This window comes from Corythoichthys intestinalis, chromosome 13 (genome assembly GCF_030265065.1).
Source record: "Corythoichthys intestinalis isolate RoL2023-P3 chromosome 13, ASM3026506v1, whole genome shotgun sequence".
Taxonomy (NCBI): domain Eukaryota; kingdom Metazoa; phylum Chordata; class Actinopteri; order Syngnathiformes; family Syngnathidae; genus Corythoichthys; species Corythoichthys intestinalis.
The window spans coordinates 51593449-51612312 of record NC_080407.1 but is presented as its reverse complement, the minus strand read 5'-3'; the positions used below and the strand labels follow the sequence as shown (position 1 = coordinate 51612312).

The 18864-nt window shown below is 41.2% G+C and overlaps 1 protein-coding gene across 6 annotated transcripts in view; it reads right to left on the bottom strand.

Moving 5' to 3' along the window:
• Nucleotides 1-1755: 1755 nt before the first annotated feature.
• gc2 (guanylyl cyclase 2) overlaps nt 1756-18864 on the bottom strand; it is a 196357-nt gene continuing 179248 nt past the window's right edge. For 4 of the 6 annotated variants that reach the window (XM_057855001.1, XM_057855003.1, XM_057855002.1 and 1 more), the window contains 17 exons: nt 17993-18096; nt 17794-17912; nt 17640-17724; nt 17476-17569; nt 16867-16989; nt 16721-16801; nt 16486-16662; nt 14809-14965; nt 14592-14741; nt 14378-14526; nt 14114-14277; nt 13844-14036; nt 11719-11893; nt 10104-10202; nt 9943-10037; nt 9792-9877; nt 1756-6818 (listed from right to left, as the gene is read on the bottom strand). In XM_057855001.1, the coding sequence (XP_057710984.1) occupies nt 6695-6818; nt 9792-9877; nt 9943-10037; nt 10104-10202; nt 11719-11893; nt 13844-14036; nt 14114-14277; nt 14378-14526; nt 14592-14741; nt 14809-14965; nt 16486-16662; nt 16721-16801; nt 16867-16989; nt 17476-17569; nt 17640-17724; nt 17794-17912; nt 17993-18096 (2175 nt within the window). In that variant the 3' untranslated portion in view covers nt 1756-6694. Of the gene's footprint in view, nt 6819-6927; nt 7004-9623; nt 9725-9791; nt 9878-9942; nt 10038-10103; nt 10203-11718; nt 11894-13843; nt 14037-14113; nt 14278-14377; nt 14527-14591; nt 14742-14808; nt 14966-16485; nt 16663-16720; nt 16802-16866; nt 16990-17475; nt 17570-17639; nt 17725-17793; nt 17913-17992; nt 18097-18864 lie in introns of those variants that run through there. The other 2 variants (XM_057855004.1, XM_057855005.1) reach the window with 2 other exon arrangements.

Sequence of the window (18864 nt, the reverse complement as noted above, 5' to 3'; positions counted from 1 at the left end):
TTGACAGCTGTAATTTTTTGTTTTTTTAAATCCAAAGAAATACAAAACAAAGAGAAAAAAAACATTCCGGAGAGAAAAACAATGACAGAAATGCATTATTTGTCCAAAGAGCGTGAATGCCCTCTTGTGGAGGAAAGAGTTCCTAGTTTGAATAGTGAATAGTTCCTTCATAGTTAGGATAATTTTCAGACTATAAGCCGCTACTTTTCTTCTTCATTTTGAATCCTGCGGCTTATACTCCATTGTGGCTTATTGCATTAGCATTCATTCATGCTCATGACAGTGTCATTTCATAATTATGATTGTCGAATGACAGTCTTATGGCACCACTGTCAAATAAAGTATTACTAAATAGCATAACTAGCAATTAATGAAACAATTGGAACAGTAACTGAATAATTAACACAGAATATGAATTTTGAATGTTATTTACAACTGTAGGGCTGCAATGCATGCTAGGAGGCATGTTGTACAACAACAGTGTTGACAGCAGGTGGCAGCAGAGGTTGACTTTTTTCCCCAAGAAAGTAGTGATGGCCAAATGAAGCTTTGCAGCCAATTGGTTCAAAGCTTCATGATGGTTCTTTTGGTCTTATGACAGTCACATGATGTCGCTGTCAAATAAAGTGTTACCAAATAGCATAACTAGCAATGAATGAAACAACTGGAACACTAACTGAATAATTAGCACAGAATATGAATTTTGATTGTTATTTACATCTGTATGGCTGCAGTGCATACTAGGAGGCATGTTGGACACCAACAGTGTTGACAGCAGGTGGCAGCAGAGGTCGGCTTTCTCCCCCAAGGGAGTAATGATGGCCAAATGAAGCTTTGCAGCCAATTGGTTCAAAGCTTCATGGTGGTTCATTTGGTCTTATGATAGTCACATGATGCCGCTGTCAAATAGTGTTACCAAATAGCATAACTAGCAATTAATGAAACAACTGGAACACTAACTGATTAATTAGCACAGAACATGAATGTTGATTGTTATTTACATCTGTATGGCTGCAATGCATACTAGGAGGCATGTTGGACAACAACAGTGTTGAAAGCAGGTGGCAGCAGAGGTCGACTTTCTCCCCCAAGGGAGTAGTGATGGCCAAATGAAGCTTCTCGAAGCTTTGCAGCCAATTGGTTCAAAGCTTCATGGTGGTTCATTTGGTCTTATGACAGTCATAGGATGCCCTGTCAAATAAGGTGTTACCAAATACCATAACTATCAATTAATAAAACTGGAACACCAACTGAACTCGACCTTCTCTCCCAAGGAAATAGTGACCCAAATGAAGCTTCTTGAAGCAATGAACCAGGAAGTAGTGACCCAAATGAAGCTTCTTGAAGCAATGAACCACCGATTGACCACGGAAAACCGGAGATATTAAAGATATTAACCATTAACACTTTATTTGACAGCGGCATCATAAGACTGTCATAAGACCAAATGAACCACCATGAAGCTCTGCAGCCAATTGGTTCAAAGCTTGATGGTGGTTCATTTGGTCTTATGACCAAATGAACCACCATGAAGCTTTCCATTCCAACAATAATATTTTATAGATGGTTTTAATTGCGATGAATTACGATTAATTTTTAAGCTTTAATTAACTCGATTAAAAATTTTAATCATTTGACAGCCCTAGTTTTAATTGCTCTTTAAGTCTCCTTAGCCAGAGGATTCACTTATTTTCCAGCCAATTGGTTCAAAGCTTGATGGTGGTTCATTTGGTCTTATGACCAAATAAACCACCATGAAGCTTTGCAGCCAATTGGTCTTATGACCAAAGCTTGATGGTGGTTCATTTGGTCTAATGACCGTCATATGATGCCGCTGTCAAATAAAGTGCTACTGGTTAGCATATTTTGGTGTAAATATCCCTTAATACAGTGAGGAAAGCTACGGCTTATAGTCCAGTGTATCTTATCTATGAACAAATTATGTTTTTGAGTCAAATTTGGTGGGTGGCGGTTTATAGTCAGGTGTGCCTTATAACGCAAAAATTACGGTATGAAATTAAATGGATCATATCTCCGTTTTTCTGTGGTCAATTGGCGCCAAATAAGAACTGGGAAAGAGGTTTAAATCTGCGGTTTCAAGTCATGTTGAGGGCAGCGCTCTATGTCAAACACTTCATTTTTTACGGTGCTTTAAAGATGTCACGTGATTGAACAGTCTGGCGTGATCGTAGAACGGCAGGCTTGCGTCTGATTGTTATAATGAAGTCATGTGATTATTGTTGAGACGTCTCATTGGTGAAATTGATAGAGCTACTCTTGGTATCACTGGTAAAAAAAAGTAAAAGTATATCCAATATGTAGAAAAAGAGAAAAATGTGATGACTCTTGTGTAGCCCAAAGCAATGGAGTAAGAGTCGCATTTTTTTCTTAACAAATCTACTCAAGTAAAAAGTATGGCTCGGTAAAACTACTCTTTTTCTCAAAAAGTTACTCAAGTAAACGTAACGGAGTAAAGGTAACGCGTGCCAACCCACCTCTGCATTTAAGCCATGCAACATACGTAAAATACAAAATGTTGGGCCGTAAAAAAAAAAAATGCTTTAAAAATAATTCAGTATTTTGTTCGCAACCTAAATGTCCTCTGCATTTCAAAAGGCCCGTTATGCCAAACTGTTCTTGTGAGAATAAACGTTCCCATGAACCCTGTCGACCCTCCGTGAATGTCGCGAGAATAATTGGACAGATGACCTGCATTCGAGTCTTGCTTCCAAGTGTAAAATGTCTCGCCTTTACACGCGTGGAACATACTGGTGGGAAGTAATGGCGACAATCTATGAACCTGCTGACTTAATAGAGTCGTATTTCTGTTTTGGCGGGTCAATGAAATGTACAGCATCTAGTTTGCATTACATACCGAACGCAACTCTTTTACTGTCATTGACGGCAATAGATGTTAACTCTATTTGAACTGAAATAGCTAGCTTCGAATGGTCAGGTTTAACTGCCATTGACTGCAATAGACGTCCAATCCAATTTGTGACAAGGACTTGGCAATATTCCTCATCTATTAACTATACAATGGTATGAAAAAGTATCTGAACATTCTGGAATTTCTCACATTTCTGCATAAAATCACCATCAAATGTGTGGTGATCTTTGTCAAAATCACACAGATGTAAAAACAGTGTCTGCTTTAACTAAAACCACCCAAACATCTATAGGTTTTCATATTTTAATGAAGATAGCATGCAAACAATGACACTAGGCGGAAAATAAGTGAATCCTCTGGCTAAGGAGACTTAAAGAGCAATTAAAACTAGGGCTGTCAAATGATTAAAATTTTTAATCGAGTTAATTAAAGCTTAAAAATTAATCGTAATTCATCGCAATTAAAACCATCTATAAAATATTATTGTTGGGATGGAAAGATAAGACACAAGACGGATATATACATTCAACATACGGTACATAAGTACTGTATTCATTTTTTATAACAATAAATCAACAAGATGGCATTAACATTATTAACATTCTTTTAAAGCGATCCATGGATAGAAAGAATTGTAGTTCTTAAAAGATAAATGTTAGTACAAGTTATAGAAATTTTATATTAAAACCCCTCTTAATGTTTTCGTTTAATTAAAATTTGTAAAATTTTCAATCAAAAAAATAAACTAGTAGCTCACCATTGTTGATGTCAATAATTACACCATGCTCACTCATGGTACTAACCCATAAAATCAGTTGGACCCAAGCGCCAGCAGAGGGCGCCAAACACCAAAAAACAAGTAACAAGCGGACATTACACTTTATTGTCATTTTAATCTGTTTGAGCGGGGCATGTGCGTTAATTGTGTCAAATATTTTAACTTGATTAATCAAAAAAATTAATTACCGCCGGTTAACGCGATAATTCTGACAGCCCTAATTGAAACCAATGTTTACCAAACAATGAAAGTCAGATGTTTGCCCAATCACTGATGAGTGGTTTAAAGCTGCCCTGCCCACTATAAAACACACACCTGGTAAGAATTGTCTTGATGAGAAGCATTGTCTGATGTGCATCATGGCTCAATCAAAAGACCTGTCTGAAGACCTGAGATCAAGGATTATTTATTTGTATAAAGCTAGGAAAGGATACAAAACCATCTCTAAAAGTCTGGATGTTCATCAATCGACAGTCAGAGAAGTTGTCTACAAATTGAGAGAGTTTGGCACTGTTGTTTCTCTCCCAAGGATTAGCCATCCACCAAAGATGACGCTAAGAGTTCAGCACAGAATACTCAGGTAAAAAAGAACCCTAGATGATCTGCTAAAGAGTTACAAAAATCACTTGCACAGTCCTGCGCACACATCAACGATGTGTAAAACTATGGTGTTCATGGGAGAACTCCACGGAGGAAGCCACTGCTGTCCAAAAAAAAAAAAAAAAAACATTGTTGCTCATTTAATGTTCGCAAAAAGGCACTTGGACACTCAACAGAAGTTTTGGCAAAATATTTTGTGGACTGATGAAACCAAAGTTGAACTATTTGGGAGTAACCCACAACGTCATGTGTGGAAGAAAAATGGAACAGTTCACCAACATCAACACCTCATTCCCATCGTAAAGCATGGTGGAGGGAGCATCACGATTTGGGGCTGTTTTGCTTCCTCAGGGCCTGGACAACTTGCAGTCATTGATAGAGGAATTCAAAAGTTTATCAGGATGTTTAGCAGGAAAACCTCAGGCCGTCTGTCAGACAGCTAAAAAGAGGATGGATGCTGTAACAAGACAATGATCCAAAACACAGAAGTAAATCAACTTTACAATGGTTTCAGAAGATCAAAATACACGTTCTGGAGTTGCCAAGTCAAAGTCCAGACTTGAACCCCATTGAGATGCTGTAGCATGACCTAAAGACAGTGATTCATGTTAGACATCCCAGAAATCTGACTGAACTACAGCAGTTTTTGAGAAGAATTGGTCAAGATTAGTCCTGATCGATGTGCCAGATAGATCTAGATACAGGAAGCATCTGATTGAAGTAATTACTGCCAAAGGAGGGGCCACAAAATATTAAATATGATGGTTCACTTACTTATTTTCCCCCCTTTTGTCATTGTTTTCATACTATCCTCATTAAAATATGAAAACCTATAAATGTTTGGGTAATTTTAAAAGCACACACCGTTTTTTTCATCTGTGTGATTTTGACAAGATCAGATCACATTGAAATGTGATTTTATGCAGAAATGGGAGAAATTCCAAAAGGTTTCATACCACTGTAGTTGTACTCCGAGGGTTATTATGACCCGAAAAATCTGAAATTATCGTCAGATTCATCGACGGTCATTGTTTTTTTTTAACCAAAATTTGCCATCATATTTCAGCGTATTGCAACAAAAATTGACACTTTTCACAAAAAGGCCATGATTTTTTTTGTCCAAACAGTCCACATCAGCCTGAAAGTATTCCAACATGATGTCTCCAAAAATGGAATTTTCAAGCAGGGGTGCTGGAATTGACTCCACTGGGTGAGATCTTGCATTGAGCCCCAGATCGAGGGAGATTTTCAGTGGTCTTGTATGTCCTCCGTTTTCTAATAATTGCTCCCAGAGTTGATTTCTTTACACCAAACGTTTTACCTATTGCAGATTCAGTCTTCCCAGCCTGGAGCATGTCTACAATTTTGTCTCTGGTGTCCTTCGACAGCTCTTTGGCCTTGGCCATAGTGAAGTTTGGACTGTGACTGACTGAGGTTGTGGACAGGTGTCTTTTATACTGATAAACAGGTGCCATTAATAGAGGTAACGAGTGGGGCCTCGTTAGATCTCGTTAGAAGTTAGACCTCTTTGACAGCCAGTGTGTGACAATGTAATTTTTTTCCCACATTCTGTCTCTCATGGTTGAGGTTTACCCATGTTGACAATTACAGGCCTCTCTAATCTTTTCAAGTAGGAGAGCTTGCACAATTGGTGGTTGACTAAATACTTATTTGCCCCACTGTATATATATATATATGTTTGGGTGGTTTTAGTTAAAGCAGACACTGTTTTTTCATCTGTGTGATTTTGACAAAGATCAGATCACATTTAATAATAGATGAATATTGCCAAGTCCTTGTCACAGCGTCCTCTTCTGGCAGGGATAGTGCACTACATTGGGAGCTATACAAACAAAAGAATAAAGCCAACAAAGCAAAAGCACGATACACATGCTTGCCTTAGTTCCCTGAGAATCCAGCTCAAGCACAGTGGCAACACTGCTGCTAATGTTGGAATTCAACAACATTCTAATGAAGTGGCCAATGAGTAGACGCACATTTTAGATTTATTATGGTGCAAAACTTTTTTACAACCATAAGAGATCACATTCCCAAGCATGATATGCATCTAAACAAGGACATATTATCCATTAGTATGCCTTAATAGAAACTAAAAACTATATCACAATCACTACTACCAGTGTAAATCCCTGGCTTTAACTTGCGGGGCTTGCTCACATGTGTAAAAGTACATGAGGGTCACCTACAGGAACCACAGCTACAAACCCACGTAGAGAAGCCGAGGCGATAAGCTGCGTTCATTAGCGTGGCTGTAGATCCCCGCTTTGCTGAGTTGATATTCTTCTATTCATAGCAGCGGACAAGACTCCCTCCCCTCGATTCATCAGCGGATAATCCCAACATTCACCTGCGTGGGTTCACATACAAACTCAAGAAAGCGAGGCGAGGTTCCGCCGGTCTCGCCTTCAGTGATGCGACATCATGACGTTGTCGTCCTCGCCGAGTTGCGCGACCACGCGGATGTGGGAGAGCTTCCTCACGGCCTTGTACAACATCTGTTTCAGGTCTTTGGGCTCCTTGGAGGCCACGCTGAAGACGATTAACGACAGAATGAGAAAGGGAAACGTACCATTTTTTCAAAGGGAATTTGTTTGGGGTTCAACTGTTATTCAAGTGACAAAAAAACATTTTTAACCTTGTAAAGGAGAAGAACTGAGTTCTGTCAGCCATCGGCAATTACAAAATTGTGATCCCCTTGAAATGGTTTGCCCAAACTACAGTGGGGCAAATAAGTATTTAGTCAACCACCGATTGTGCAAGTTCTCCTACTTGAAAAGATTAGAGAGGCCAGTAATTGTCAACATGGGTAAACCTCAACTGTGAGAGATAATGTGGAAAAAATAAAAAACAGAAAATCACATTGTTTGATTTTTAAAGAATTTATTTCCAAATTAGAGTGGAAAATAAGTATTTGGTCACCAACAAACAAGCAAGATTTCTGGCTGTCAAAGAGGTCTAACTTCTTCTAACAAAGTCTAACGAGGCTCCACTCGTTACCTGTATTAATGGCACCTGTTTTGACTAAAGATGTCCCGATTGATTCAAAGTCGGAATCGGCAAAAAAATATCGAACATGCCTTTTTTTAATACATATATATTTAAATAAATCATTTTCTAATTTTATTTCACGTTACAGACAAAATGTCTGACACTCATCCAGAGTCTTTAGTTTTGGCTTAAAGTAGGGCTATCAAATTTATCGCGTTAACGGCGGTAATTACATTTTTAAAAAATTAATCCCGTTAAAATATTTAACGCAATTAACGCATGCGCTGCACGACCCACTCACGCATTTTACGCCGTTTTACCTATATATAGAGCTAACCAGCAGCGTAAAATGAGTAGAGTGAATTGTGGCAGTCTTTGGAGCCTTTTTTTAAATAGCTATAGCCTTACAATCCCTCTTTCAACAATTAGAAATATAGTGGGAAGCCATATGGGGAAGAAAGGCAGTAATTAATTTTTTCTTAATACCCTTATTTCCCAACGCAGAGAAGATATATCAATTGGTGCCACTACGCACAGTCATGGTTGCACTTCCCATCATGCATTTGGGCAGAACAGTTAAATGGCTACAGTATCATTTACTGAAAGCTCAACAAATACACTAGATGGCAATATTTAGTCACAATATACAAAGTCATATTTATCCTTTAAGAATTACAAGTCTTTCTATCCGTGGATCCCTCTCACAGAAAGAATGTTAATAATTTAAATGCCATCTTGAGGATTTATTGTCATAATAAACAAATGCAGTACTTATGTACTGTATGTTGAATGTATATATTCCTCCTGAGTTTTATTCATTTTTTCTTAATGCATTGCCAAAATGTATATGATCGGGAAAAATTATCGGGAATGATTGGAATTGAATCGGGAGCAAAAAAAAAAAAAAAGAATCGGATCGGGAAATATCGGGATCGGCAGATACTCAAACTAAAACGATCGGGATCGGATCGGGAGCAAAAAAATGTGATCGGAACAACCCTTGTTTTAACTCATTATCGGTATAAAAGACACCTGTCCACAACCTCAGTCAGTCACACTCCAAACTCCACTATGGCCAAGACCAAAGAGCTGCCCAAGGACACCAGAGACAAAATTGTTGACCTGCACCAGGCTGGGAAGACTGAATCTGCAATAGGTAAAATGCTTGGTGTAAAGAAATCAACTGTGGGAGCAATTATTAGAAAATGGAAGACATACAAGACCACTGATAGCCTCCCTCGATCTGGGGCTCCATGCAAGATCTCACCCCGTGGCGTCAAAATGATAACAAGGACGGTGAGCAAAAATCCCAGAACCAGACGGGGGGACTTAGTGAATGACCACAGTAACAAAGGCTACTATCAGTAACACAATGCGCCGCCAGGGACTCAAAACCTGCACTGCCAGACGTGTCCCCCTGCTGAAGAAAGTACACGTCCAGGCCTGTCTGCGGTTCGCTAGAGAGCATTCGGATGATCCAGAAGAGGACTGGGAGAATGTGTTATGGTCAGATGAAACCAAAATAGAACTTTTTGGTAGAAACACAGGATCTCGTGTTTGGAGGAGAAAGAATACTGAATTGCATCCGAAGGACACCATACCCACTGTGAAGCAAGGGGGTGGAAACATCATGCTTTGGGGCTGTTTTTTTGCAAAGGGACCAGGACGACTGATCTGTGTAAAGGATGAATGGGGCCATGTATCGAGAGATTTTGAGTGAAAATCTCCTTCCGTCAGCAAGGGCATTGAAGATGAGACGTGGCTGGGTCTTTCAGCATGACAATGATCCCAAACACACAACCAGGGGAACAAGGGAGTGGCTTCGTAACAAGCATTTCAAGGTCCTGGAGTGACCTAGCCAGTCTCCAGATCTCAACCCCGTAGAAAATCTGTGGAGGGAGTTGAAAGTCCGTGTTGCCCAACGACAGCCCCAAAACATCACTGCTCTAGAGGTGATCCGCATGGAGGAATGGGCCAAAATACCAGCAACAGTGTGTGAAAAGCTTGTGAAAAGTTACAGAAAACGTTTGGCCTTCGTTATTGCCAACAAAGGGGGTACATAACAAAGTATTGAGATGAACTTTTGGTATTGGCAAATACTTAATTTCCACCATGAGTTGCAAATAAATTCTTTAAAAATCAAACAATGTGAATTTTTTTTCCACATTCTGTCCCTCATGGTTGAGGTTTATCCATGTTGACAATTACAGCCCTCTCTAATATTTTCAAGTGGGAGAACTTGCACAATTAGTGGTTGACTAAACACTTATTTGCCCCACTGTATCTTTGCCGCCATTTCCCAACCAAGCTAGTAATGTTATACATTTTGAGAATGCATAACACTACCTCAGTTTTTCTTCTTTGCAAGTTGTTCCCCCAGCTGCTTCTCGGCTTGCCGCTTCTTGTACTGGGCTATCTCAGCCATCTGCAGCCCGTGGGGCATTTGCCTGATGGGATGAAGTTAGCAACGTTAACGGTGGGCGTGTGTGCGCCGTACAAAGAAATCATTCCTACCCTGATTTTAGCTCCGGAGGTACAGGAAGAGGTTTGGTGAAGCCGTCCCTTCCAACTAGCCAGTAGGTGTCTTCAGTTCCTTTCCCCTACAAGAGAAAAAAATAAGACCAATTGAACATTTGGAGAAATTCAAGCATCATGCACATTACACCTTGACTCCGGTCCTTCCCCTCAGCTCTAGCTTGTAGCCCAAGTTGAGCTCACGCAAGACTTTGACTGTGTTTTGGTGCACGTGGATCCTGTAGGCTGAAATAGAACCGACAAATTAAGCAGTTAGCCGATGTTTTGACAAATAACGTTGCTGACACCTACGCAGTCCGCTGGACTCCATGCGAGAGGCGGTGTTCACAGTGTCACCAAATAAGCAATAGCGCGGCATGGTGAGACCTACGACTCCTGCCACGCACGGACCTACGGCATACAAAACGCACAAATTCTACAAAACGCGAATACTGATCGACAGTGGTATGAAAAAGTATCTGAACCTGCATAAAATCACCATCAAATGTGATCTTTGTCAAAATCACACAGATGAAAAAACTGTCTGCTTTAACTAAAACCATGCAAACATTTATAGGTTTTCATATTTTAATGAGGATAGTATGCAAGTAATGACAGAAGGGGGGAAAATAAGTAAGTGAACCATCACATTTTATATTTTGTTGCCGCCCCTTTGGCAGCAATAACTTCAACCAGATGCTTCCTGTAGCTGCAGATCAGTCCGGAACATCGTTCAGGACTAATCTTGGCCCATTCTTCTCTACAAAACTGCTGTAGTTCAGTCAGATTCCTGGGATGTCTGGCATGAATCGCTGTCTTTAGGTCATGCCACAGCATCTCAATGAGGTTGAAGTCTGGACTTTGGCGTGGCCACTCCAGAACGTGTTTTTGTTCCTCTGAAACCATTCTGAAGTTGATTTACTTCTGTGTTTCGGATCATTGTTTTGTTGCAACATCCATCCTCTTTTTAGCTCCAACTGTCTGATAGACAGCTTCGAGTTTTCCTGCAAAACATTCAGATAAACTTCATTCTTCCATTAATGATTGCCAGTTGTCCAGGCCTTGAGGAAGCAAAACAGCCCCAAATCATGATGCTCCCATGTTGGTGAGCAGTTCCATTTTTCCTCCACACATGACATTATGTGTTACTCCCGCACAATTCGACTTTGGTTTCATCAGTCCACAAAATATTTTCCCAAAACTTCTGTGGAGTGTCCAAGTGCCTTTTTGCGAACATTAAACGAGCAACAATGTTTTTTTAGACAGCAGTGGATTCCTCTGTGGAGTACTTCCATAAACACATTCTTGGCCGTAGTTTTACATATAGTTGATGTGTGCCCGAGATCTTGGACTGTGCCAGTGATTTTCTGTAAGTCTTTAGCAGATCATCTAGGGTTCTTTTTTACATTCTGAGTATTCTGCGCTGAAATCTTAGCGTGATATTTGGTGGATGGCCACTCTTTGGGAGAGAAGCAACAGTGCCAAACTCTCCGTTTGTTGACAACTTCTTTGACTGTCGATTGATGAACATCCAGACTTTTAGAGATGGTTGCATGCATATCAGACAATTCTTACCAGGTGTGTTTTATGGTAGGAAGGGCAGCTTTAAAACCACTCATTAGTGATTGGGCACAAACCTGACTTAAATTGTTTGGTAAAACTTGGTTTCAATAGCTCCAAGTCTCCTTAAGCAGAGGGTTAACTTACTTATTTTTCTCCCTTCTGTCATGGTTTGCATGCTATCCTCATTAAATATGAAAACCTATAAACGTTTGGGTGGTTTTAGTTAAAGCAGACACTGTTTTTACATCTGTGTGATTTTGACAAAGATCAGATAACATTTGATGGTGATTTTATGCCGAAATGTGAGAAATTCCAAAAGGTTCAGACACTTTTTCATGCCACTGTAATTGTTTCTTTCACCCACCTGTGTGCAGTCCAATGCGGATTCTGACGGGGACGTCGGGCATGTGTCTCATCTTGAAGGTTCCCACTGCGCTTAAGATGTCCAGAGACATATTGGCTATCTCCGCCACGTGCCGGTTGCCATTTGGAACAGGGACGCCCGACGCCACCATGTAAGCGTCGCCGATAGTCTCCACCTAAGGGAGTGAGAAGCACATGAAGAGATCTCAGAATGTCACAGTTGACACACGCAAGGGCTTAGGTTTGAATAGGAAAGGTAGAGACAAATTTTCTGGATGTTCAAATTGTCCCCACCAACTTTTAAGCAACCTTATTTGTATTACATAATGAGTTCAGTTATATAATAATAATAATAATGTTTACAGTGTATAATAATATAATAAACAAATTATATTGTCTTCATATATGATGTAAGGACAGAGTTCACCCGACCATTATTGTATATAGTGAATTATTTCAATTATGTTCAGACTTACATTTACCCCTTTTAACTTGCTGACTATGCGGTCAATTTTTTGCCACTCAAACACATGTTTGATTGGCTGATAGCTTGAAATCACCACCAACATACCACTAATTTTGGTACTGAAAGTCCGATCTGCATCAGTTAGCATAACATTAAACTGTGTGAACTTGCTAACCTGCCAAACAACTGCGGTCAGGGCAGCCACCACAAGCAACAACGAAGTCAAACTAGCGATCCGTCATTTGGATCATTATTTGCATTATGCATTGCAATTAAGCAAGTTAGCCAATTCTTGTAAACATTAGCATTATAAAGCATTTAAGCTAGCAGACCTTTGCTATGAAAGTTAGCTAATTGTTGTAAATTAACATTATATAGCATTTCAGCAAGTGGACTTTTGCTATACATGTTAGCTAACTGTTGTAAACATTAGCATTATATAGCATTCAAGGTAGCGGACTTTTGATCTGGAAGTTAGCCAATTGTTGTAAATAATACCATTAGATAGCATTTAAGTTAGCGGACTTTTGCTATGCAAGTTAGCCAATTTTTGGAAACATTACCGTAATATAGCGTTTAAGCTAGCAGACCTTTGCTATGAAAGTTAGCGAATTGTTGTAAACTAGCATTATATAGCATTTCAGCAAGTAGACTTCTGCTATACATGTTAGCCAAATGTTATAAACATTAGCATTATATAGCATTCAAGGTAGCGGACTTTTGATCTGGAAGTTAGCCAACTGTTGTAAATATTACAATGACATAGCATTTAAGTTAGCGGACTTTTGCTATGGAAGTTAGCCAATTGTTGTAAATATTAGCATTATAGAACATTTAACTTAGCGGACTTTTGCTATGCAAGTTAGCCAATTGCTGTAAACATTAACATCATACAGCATTTAAATTAGCGGACTTTTGCGATGCAATTTAGCCTGTTGTTGAAAACATGAACATTTTATAGCATTTAAGCTACATAATTACGGAAATGCAGCACGGTGGCTTAAAGTTGTTCTTATAAAAAGGATCTGTTGTGTCATAAATCACTTTGCGACTTTCCACCTCCATAATGAATCGGTCATCATCCATGTTTGCTGGTGTTTAAACCGTGAATAACCACTTGGCTTGTTGACTCTAGGCCTGGCTCCACCCATTTTGACAGATGAGCCTCCGGCAAAACTACAGAACAGCCCAAACATCCGGCGGGCTCCGGCAAAGCTTGTCCGCAGTACTAATTTGAACAATGATACAATGGAAGCGGATCGGATCTATATCTTGGCGGATCTGTACCGCACACGCGTCCGGTATAATTTGGCCTTAAGTAATGTAAAAAGACGTCAATGCTGTGGAGGTGGGGGAAACACCACTAATTTTGCAACTGAAAGTCTCAACGGCATCAGAGTTAGCATAACGTTAAACTGTGTGAACTTGCTAACCGGCAAAACGACTGCAGTCAGGCCTGCCTCCACAAGGAATAACGAAATCAAGCTAGCCATTGATCATTTGGGTCATTATTTGCGTTATGTGCATTACGCCCTGACCACTGTTCAATAATCTGTTTGTTTTTACTAGTGTCCCGTCCGCAACAAAAAGTGTACATGCAGGTTATGCTGTTATATCATCCCGACCAATGTTTAGACCAAACCTACGCCCTTGAACGTACCTTGTAAACATCATGGTTGCCGATAATGGCGTCAAAGAGGGTATAGAGGCTGTTGAGCAGGGCGACCACCTCGATCGGCTCGCTGTTGGCCGAGATGGTGGTGAAGCCCACGATGTCGCTGAAGTAGAGAGACACGCTGTCGAAATACTCGGGTACGACGGTGCCGCCGATCTTCAACGCTTCAGCCACCGATCTGTGAAGAGCGACCATAGAACAAATGAGATCGCATTGGACTCAACTTGTCCTGCGCAACGGCACGCGGCGTCTCACGGAGGCAGCATTTGTGTCAGCAGCTTCTCGGTTTTTTGCTTCTCGATCTCCAGCTCCTCGGTTCGCTCTCTGATAAGCTCTTCCAGGTTGGACGAGTACTGTTCAAGCATCCGCAACATGGAGTCTATGATGTTGGTTTTCTTGCCTTTGTTGATGTCCTTGAACTTAAACAAGAAAAGACAACACCTAATATAAAGAACCTTTGAAAAATACGACTTCTTGCAGAAAAGGCCATGATTTCAATGAAATGAACAATAAGCACACCTTGTCGAATATCTCCTCAAACGTTGGTCTCTTTTCCGGCTGTTCGTTCCAACACTGTTTCATCAATTGGATGCACTCGAACGGCGCGCAATCCAAACTAACCAGCGGTCTACACAAAGGAGGCGGTTTGCGCAACTTCTCGATCACATCTGGGATAAAAAATGGTAACTCCAATGGATTGTGTTTACGTTGGCCGTATTGTTTGTTGTTTCACCTGCGGCCGACAGATCCAGCATGCAAAAGGGAGGCCCCCGAATGACCACTTCCTGGGTGATGATGGCGAAGCTGTACACGTCACCGGGCAGCGTCCCGCGGCGGCCGGGCTGAGGGCTTCGGAGGAGCTCGGGAGCCGTCCAAAGCAGCTCTGCAAGGCAGTGAGTCGCTTAACTTGAGGAAAAAAAAAGATCAATTTTTAAGAAGCGTTCCCTTACCATCTGCGGGCGGTTCCGCATATGGGAACCTTTGAGCCTCTAGAACCTCATTGTAGCCGAAGTCTGTGATCTTCAACACAAAGCGCCCGTCCACCACACAGTTCCGAGACTTCAGATGGGAGTGAGACACACCGCAGTGGTGGAGGTACTTCATACCCTAGAATCAAGGGCATAGGTTTGCAGAAACACCACTAATTTTGCTACCGAAAGTCCGACTGCATTAGAGTTAGCATAAAATTAAATTGTGTGAACTTGCTAACTCACTCAACCAACACGCACACATTAGATATTAGCGCTATTAGAAGGTTTTTTTTCCACCAGCAGCATCCACTGTAAGAATTGTAAAAAGACGTCAATGTTGTGGAAGTGGGGAACACACCACTAATATTGCTACTGAAAGTCTGACCTGCATCACAGTTAGCATAGCTGTGTGAACTTGCTAACCCCCCCTCACACACACTCATTAGATATTAGAAGTGATATTAGAAGCTTATTTCCGCCAGCAGCAGCCACTGCAAGAATTATAAAAAGACGTCAATGTTGTGGAGGTGGGGGAAACACCACTAATTTTGCTACTCAAAGCCTGACCTGGATCAGAATTAGCATAAAATTAAACCGAGTGAACTTGCTAACCCACTCCCCCGACACACACACATTAGACATAAGAGATATTAGAAGTTTTTATCCGGCATTAGCAGCCACAGTAAGAATTTTAAAAAGACGTCAATGTTGTGGAAGTGGGGGACACACCACTAATATTGCTACTGAAAGTCTGACCTGCATCAGAGTTAGCATAACTTTAATCTGTGAAATCTGTGAACTTGGTGAAACACACACATTAGATATTAGTGATATTAGAAGCTTTTTTCAGCCAGCAGCAGCCATTGTAAGTAATGTATAAAGACGTCAATGTTGTGGAGGTGGGGGAAACACCACTAATTTTGATACTGAAAGTCTGACCTGCTACCCCCCCCCCCAACACACACACATTAGATATTAGTGATATTAGAATTTTTTTCAGCCAGCAGCAGCCACTGTAAGTAATGTAAAAAGACGTCAATGTTGTGGAAGTGGGGAACACACCACTAATATTGCTACTGAAAGTCAGACCTGCATCAGAGTGAGCATAGCATTAAACTGTGTGAACTTGCTAACCCCCCCCCCACACACACATTAGATATTAGTGATATTAGAAGCTTTTTTTCAGCCAGCAGCATCCACTGTATGTAAAAAGACGTCAATGTTGTGGAAGTGGGGGAAACACCACTACTTTTGCTACCGAAAGTCCGACCTGCATTAGAGTTAGCATAAAATGAAACTGTGAACTTGCTAACACACTCCACCGACACACACACGTTAGATATTAGAGATATTAGTTTTTTTCCTGCCAGCAGCAGCCACTGTAAGAATTGAAGACTTCAATGTTGTGGAAGTGGGGAACACGCCACTAATATTGCTACTGAAAGTCTGACCTGCATCAGAGTTAGCATAAAATTAAACTGTGTGAACTTGCTAACCTAGAAGAGTGATCATTAAGGCAAGATCTCGAGGTCAGATTAACATATTGCGAGATAAATAGTGGATCATTTCGGAATTGTTGAAAAATAACCCTTCACTTCCACACATACATCCAATAAAATCGATGACAACTGGAATTTTGAGGCACCCCGAACCCACCTTAATCAAATCGAGCAGCAGGGAGGACTTAAACATCCAGTCCAACTTGACGTCATCATTGAGAAGCAGATCTTCCAAGCTGCCTCTGGAACAAAACTCGGTCACGATGGCGAAGACGCCGCAGTCGAGGAAGAAGCCCAGGAAGGGGTTGACATTCTCGTGCCGCATGTCCTTCATCTGCGGGTGGATGTTGATCACGCGAGATCCATTCTGTTTGATAATCATGTCTCCTTACCAGCTCAAACAAATCACTCGTTTTGGGGTTGATGCTGCTAAATGAGCCGTATGGTAGTCTCTTAAGCCACGCCCAGTCCCCCTAGTAGACAGAATCACCAATTATAATGGCTTCCTGACAGTTGGACAGGAGGGAAAAAAATGCACCTCTAAAATGACGACGTTGGAGTTCTCATACGTTGCTGGCGATCGAGTGGAGGTGGGTGACATGATACTACAGTCCGACACGCTCTTGATGGCGCTGGCCCGGCTGTCGTCCAGGCTAGGCTTCTGATAAAAGGGATTTTGTAAAAATCATTTGATACATCTAATGATGCAATGCTACGAGTGTCCTATAGAGGGAGCTGTGAATGTGCGTGAAAACAAAAACTGGACTGACAAGAAGAAAAGGCTCAAACACAGACAGAAAATGCCATATAATAAAACAACTAGACGCTTGGAACCTCTCTTCGTGAATGACAATGTAAGGCTCGAAGGACTGGATTGTTGGGACAGAAAAGCTAGAGGAGTCTTTTAAAGACGCATACGGCTACAGAGAGTCATTTTAAGGATGCTGGAGCTGAAAAACAGAGACACACAACCACCTGAGCTTCCTGTATCATCTCCAATTGTCATTGTGTGTCCTATAGAGGGCACTGCCTCCATTCTTATGTGCTTGTTGTGCCAAAATCATACAACTACATTATTTAATCATAGGAAACGTGGCTTCACCGTCCTGTTCATGCAACAAATATAAGAACGACTTTGAAGAAAGACCTTGCTAAGCGATGGGTTGATGAAGGTGACATCCTCTAAAGTCAGCAGGATCTTGTTTGGTCCCCTGACAAGCCGAATCTGGTTAACACGTCGCCTAGGAAACAGACAACATGATGTATTTATTTCCTGTTTAGAATTCCCAAACTTCTCCGATTGACTCATACCGGACAAAGTATATAAAGACTATAGCCAGCATACAGACGCCGATCGCTCCGAGCACAATGCTGACAGTAGAAAAAAGATCCACACCTGGGAAGAAAAAAAATTTCAAGGATTATTCCATTTATGGTCGTTACGCAAAGGCTTCAAGAGCCTCACCTCCGGAGCAGATGGCACCTGGAGTGAACCAGCACGGGGCGTCCCGTCCGGGACCTGACCCATGCGGAAAATGAATGTCTCGACCCAGGAAGTTGACCGAATCGGCTTCCATGTTTAGCCTTTAAAAGAGACTTTGGTAGTAAAGTAACAAAGTGTTCGAATTTCTCGTCAATAGTATTCATCATTTTTGTAAGTTTACCTGTGTGTCGGCATCAGCTCACAGGAGACTCCATCAGTGTCCAGGATGATGTAGTCCAATAAAACATTTCCGGAAGCGTCCGATTTCATCGGATGGCTGAAGCCCTGTCATTTACAGTGGGGCAAATAAGTATTTAGTCAACCACTAATTGTGCAAGGTCTCCCACTTGAAAATATGAGAGAGGCCTGTAATTGTCAACATGGGTAAACCTCAACCATAAGAGACAGAATGTGGAAAAACCCCCAGAAAATCACACTTTGATTTTTAAAGAATTTATTTGCAAATCCTGGTGGAAAATAAGTATTTCGTCAACACCAAAAGTTCATCTCAATACTTTGTTACGTACCGTTTGTTGGCAATAACGGAGGCCAAACGTTTTCTGTAACTCTTCACAAGCTTTTCACATACTGTTGCAGGCATTTTGGCCCGTTCCTCCATGCAGATCTCCTCTAGAGCAGTGATGTTTTGGGGCTGTCGTTGGGCAACACGGAATTTCAACTCCCTCAACAGATTTTCTATGGGGTTGAGATCTGGAGACTGGCTAGGCCACTCCAGGACCTTGAAATGCTTCTTACGAAGCCACTCCTTTGTTGCCCTGGCTGTGTGTTTGCGATCATTGTCATGCTAAAAGACCCAGCCACGTCTCATCTTCAATGCCCTTGCTGACGGAAGGAGATTGTCACTCAAAATCTCTCGATACATGGCCCCATTCATTCTTTCCTTTACATAGATCAGTCGTCATGGTCCCTTTGCAGAAAAACAGCCCCAAAGATATGATGTTTCCACCCCCATGCTTCACAGTGGGTATGGTGTTCTTCGGATGCAATTCAGTATTCTTTCTCCTCCAAACACGAGAACCTGTGTTTCTACCA